The sequence below is a fragment of the Macrobrachium nipponense genome, chromosome 1, assembly GCF_015104395.2.
Source record: "Macrobrachium nipponense isolate FS-2020 chromosome 1, ASM1510439v2, whole genome shotgun sequence".
In the NCBI taxonomy this organism is placed as follows: Eukaryota; Metazoa; Arthropoda; class Malacostraca; order Decapoda; family Palaemonidae; genus Macrobrachium; species Macrobrachium nipponense.
The window spans coordinates 8,725,706-8,730,705 of NC_087200.1; the positions used below are offsets into that span (position 1 = coordinate 8,725,706).

Here is a 5,000-nt window from a genome sequence, read left to right on the forward strand (position 1 = left end):
ATACTGACCATTTTGCCATTTTGTATGCATATTTCTAATTTTTTTGGATTGGCATCATCTAAAAGAACTGTGAACATCATAAGAAAACCTTACTTTTAATCCTTTGGATGCATTGAAAACAAGGTAGCCTGCATTTTTATAGAGTTTTTCATAAAAAAAACTAAATAGTATTCACCATTTTGCTGTTTTGGATGCATATTGCTCATGTTTGGATTGGCTTTGTCTGAAATACCATTAAAAATCATAAGAAAACCTTGCTTTTAATCCTTTGAGTGTCTTGAAAACAAAGTATCTTGTATTTTTATTGAGTTTTTCATAAAAAAACCTCCAAATGTTGACCATTCTTCCAGTTTGGGGCCACGTTTCTTCTGTTGGATTGGTGTTGTTAGCACTGTAAGTGTGGAACATGCTTTGTAACCCAGGAAATAATTTTTGATGAATTATTTGAAGTGCGTCTGAAACTCAGAATGTCGTAAACTATGCCCATCCTAGACCAGAGATATATACAGTGAACCCCCATATTTTACCAGAATATGGGGGATGCATAACCCCCCGTGAGTAACTAGGATACGCAAATACTTAGAACTCCCCATCTAAAATGCTTATAACTGCCTATCTTGAACATTCAAATACCAAATTTATTCTTTTAAAGTATCACCCTACATCAACACTTCTTCCCCTCTGTCATATGTATATCTTTTCCAGAGAGAGGGCTGAACTAAGTATCTATTTGTTTGTCAGTCTATTTCTTATACCATTTGGCCGAGAGATATAAAAGAAGGAAGAAATAGAAATGAGATGATCAGGCATTGCAACAATTTTGGACCCAGGTCACTTTCTGTCAAGTAATGTGACATTGCTGACAGGCCCGCATTCCCCCGTGCTTCACAGCTTAAAAGGCAAAAGACTGGGAAAATTGTTCTTTAATTTTGTAAAATAACATCAAAATACACTACGTAATTAGTGAATATTTATCGAAGGATAAATATGTGTTAATACCAATTAGTTATAGAGAGATTTGACTCCACACTAAGTTGCAACACTCCATTACCCTTGCTGTTAGGTTTCTTGACATTTGTGACAGTTCCACCCTCACCCTTCTCTCCAAGTCTCTATGCTAAAAGACTGGGTTATCCTTCATTTTTACATAATTTTTTATTTATAAAGTAAAATCTAATTCACTATAGTATTTTCTTTAATGAATTGATACGTATTTGCAAATTATTTATGCAAAAAACATACATTTCATACATCTCGGTAAGACAGAGTGAGAGATAGAGAATTATTTTTATTTAATATCTTTTAATCTTATTAAACTTTGTAAAGTATTAATCTATTAATATTTGGAAATTAGTAAATAATTTTTGTATCATAAAAATGTATTTATTCATTAAAAAAGCATCTTAATACACTAATTAATGAATATTATCGACGGAAAAAACTGCGAATGAATGATTCCTCCTGCGAATAATTCTTAGATAGGTCCCACAGAAAAATCTATGAATAGGCGAGTCCGCAAATCTCGAGAATGTGATTACGGGGGTTGACTGAGTGTGTGTGTGTGTGTGTATTTTTATATATATATATATATATATATATATATATATATATATATATATATATATATATATATATATATATATATATCTATTATATATATATACGTATATATATATATATACTATATATACACATTTTTGTAGTACAATAGAACTAGTACATACTCAGAAATTTTTGTCATAAGAGTAGACGAAACAAGTCAGATGGGTTGTAAGTCTGGGGTAATCTGTTCAGGACTATACATATACTGTGCTATGTTTTTTATTGTAATCTTTATATAGTACTCTATTTTTCATTATGAAATTATATATATTTTTGTACAAGTTATTTGCTTACTAATGTTTGAGTATGGTACTCAGGATTGTCAGAATAGCCATGTCCGAAAAGACCATCTGCTGCGTCTGGTGTCACGTTTGGGACCGGCTATCGACCAGTTGGTGAAGCTTCCTTGGCAGTCAACATTATCCCTTTTGGGTGCAGGATCACAGTCCTTGCTTCGGAGAGAAGACGGTAAATGATGTATCTCTTCAGTACTTTTAATACCTCTGATGATTGTTTTATTTGTCTGGTACAGGCAGTTCCTGGTTTTCGGGGGGGGGGGGTTCCATTCCTAGGGGTGTGCAGATGAGTGAAAGCTGCCATTAACCGAAACGCAGTGATTTATGGCACCATAATGGTGCTTATGGCGCTGGTAACTGTTATCGGTGCCACAAGCTCCCTTATGGCTCCATAAATTGCCAATTTGATGGTGCTAGACAAGCACCTTAAAACCGGATTGCTGAAAACCGGGGACAGCCTGCATAGATGAAATTTGTAAGATTACTTTTGTGTAGTGAACAAAATTTGAACAAAATCTGGCTGTAGTAGCAAGATTTCTTAAAGTGTTCATGAGTACGATAATCATTTCCCTCCCCCTCTTGACAGATTTGTGGAAAAGGTACCGCACTTTATCAGATGTTCTGGTGAGACATCACAGTTACCCTCCATTGGAGCCTATAAAAGTTCGTGGACCGCCATGTCTTACACAAACACTTTTAGGACGAGAGCTCTTAGGAAATGTGAACCACAAGCATGTAGTAACAGAGAAATTTTACAACAGGATACAGCTCTTCCTCCGTTCTGTTGGTCATCTTTCTGCTGTGTATTGCATGCTTTTTGACCGTTCTGGAAAGTAAGTGTATATTATATTCAAAGTTATTTTCTGCCTACCCTTTAGTTTGGACATTAGAAATTATTACCTACTGTAAATAAGTATGGCTTTCTTTATGAAAGTACTGGAGATTAATTTTATTAATGGAGTAATAGCACCGAGCAAAGCAGTGAAGATTTACTCATAATAGATGACTGTCAATTTTTCATAATGAAGATGCTGTGCTAATGTTATCTAGGATATGGTTTCTAATTATACTTGGTTGTGGTTTTGTTTTTAGTGTACAGTGTAGATAGTCATTTAATATTTTTTCATCAGGTTTATCCCTACGATGTTTGAAGGACCTCTGTTCTCTCCATTGACAGTGTGTCACTTAGAAAAGTAGATTTGTGAAGAAATTGCCATTCCTTGCATGATTAAGGGATGTGAATTTTTACAATTTCAATTCTTTTGAGGCTTAGGTAGTTATGATATGAATCATAAATTTATCTAAATGTTCGTAGAATTATTCCAGTAAACATTACTTGTACGGCTACTGACTTTCAGTAGTCTTGAATAGACATGTAGGTGTCACCCTTTAGTAAGGGTACTTCAGTGAGTAAATATATATTTTTGGAGAATATAGTTGTGTTCTGTATGATGATTTTCATTGTGCTTCTATTAACCCCTTCTTTACCGGGTGGGTGAGCAGAATGTAAACATTGCGTTCGCTGCCGAACTGAATCTCTCGGTAGTGACTCCAGTTTGGAGGGGTGCCGACCGTAAAAATATTTGCCAAAAATACACTAATCAAGAAAGGCTAATGAAATTATCAGGTATTATTAGCACTATAATAACGCATATTCTCTGTTAGTTTTATCATCCTACAGGGAAAATAAATAATTTTATGGAAAAAATAAATGTGAAACTCAAGTGTCCCTTGTACAAGGGCACTGGTGGTCGATGAGAAAACTACGGTCTTGAATAGAAATTCGGTCTTACAGAATGTTGGTATATCGCACCTGGAACATGCACATAAAGTATTATCAAAATAGAACAGTAAATAAGCACGTAATAACAAAAAAAAGAGCAAAAACTAAAGCGAAAGCCCCGTCAATAAATATGGAATTCGGAAATTTTTTGAGTATATCTTTCAAAAATTGGTCGATGTCATTTTCTACGTTTTCTAAGATTAGTTTCATCACAGAAAACACTTTTAGGGGCATCAGGGTATCTAAACTAATTTTTCAAGTTTCTTGTCCTCAGAAAAAATCGCTTTTCGCTTTTTCTCTGGTTTGGGTTTTTTTATATAAAATAAAGTTACTATATGGCTTTATTTCTACCTTCATTTATCTGGTGTTCATATCTTTTATTTGTAAAATGTAATAAGTGAATAAATAAATAAATACAGTAAATGATGATACAATGGTGGTTTTTTTGTACTTGGTAGAAGTTATTACATGTTTACGCTTGTCTGGTTTTGTGATTTTTTGTTGAGACTCAGTTCATCTGTCACCTACACACTACTATAAGCAGTAATAATATTTTTTTGTTCATCATACGTCTGCATCGTGTCATACTGTTTATTTTGCTCCAAACTCTTCAAACCGAAATTACAGAATGATTGGAAGTCCCTATCTGAAAGAGGAAGTTTTGGTGGTACTATGCGTTACCACCTTATGCACCCGGTGCGGTGTAGTAGACTTGAATGGTGGTACCCCCCCCACTACCTCCAAACAAACTTTCGGTAATGAAGAGGTTAATAGTACTAATGTTTTCCTTGTTTTCTTTTAACATTTCCTCTCATGAGGTGGGTACAGGCAGTCCCCGGTTATCAGCGGAGTTGGTTAATGGTGATCCGGTTTTAAGGGGCTTGTCTAGCGCCATAAAATCAGTGACTTATGGCACCATATGTACCGTGTTCTGGTTATCAGCACCATTAACCAGATATTGGGGCAAAAAGCAGCATTGATCACCAAGTTTTGGTTAATGGCAGTTTTCGCTTATCAGGACCCTGCTGAGAAGAGAAGCCCCACCGATGACCGGGAACTGCCTGTGCTGTGTTTTCCATTAGGGATTAGCCTTCAATCACTTTCCTTCCCTACCCTTTTCACTAACCTTCAGGATTGTTGGCCTGATTCGTATGTCTGTGAAATTCAGTGCAAAAGGATTTATTATGGAGCATTTCTATTTTTTAAGCTGTTTATTAACATGGTTGGTTCATTAATTTAATTCCAGTCATGTACAGTCTATATAGCAGTAAGTAGTAATGTATAATATTTTTGTTTTTAGGGTGACTGTAAAAGCTAGA

General features: G+C 35.0%; 1 protein-coding gene across 1 annotated transcript in view; it reads left to right on the forward strand.

The window, feature by feature from the left end:
* The window catches only part of LOC135220083 (bromodomain and WD repeat-containing protein 3-like), a gene marked incomplete at its 3' end in the record, with an annotated part of 19,781 nt that overhangs the window by 14,455 nt on the left and 326 nt on the right, over positions 1 to 5,000 (forward strand). Inside the window, 2 exon segments of the mRNA XM_064257402.1 lie at positions 1,920 to 2,070; positions 2,485 to 2,731. Of these exon segments, the coding sequence (XP_064113472.1) occupies positions 1,920 to 2,070; positions 2,485 to 2,731 (398 nt within the window).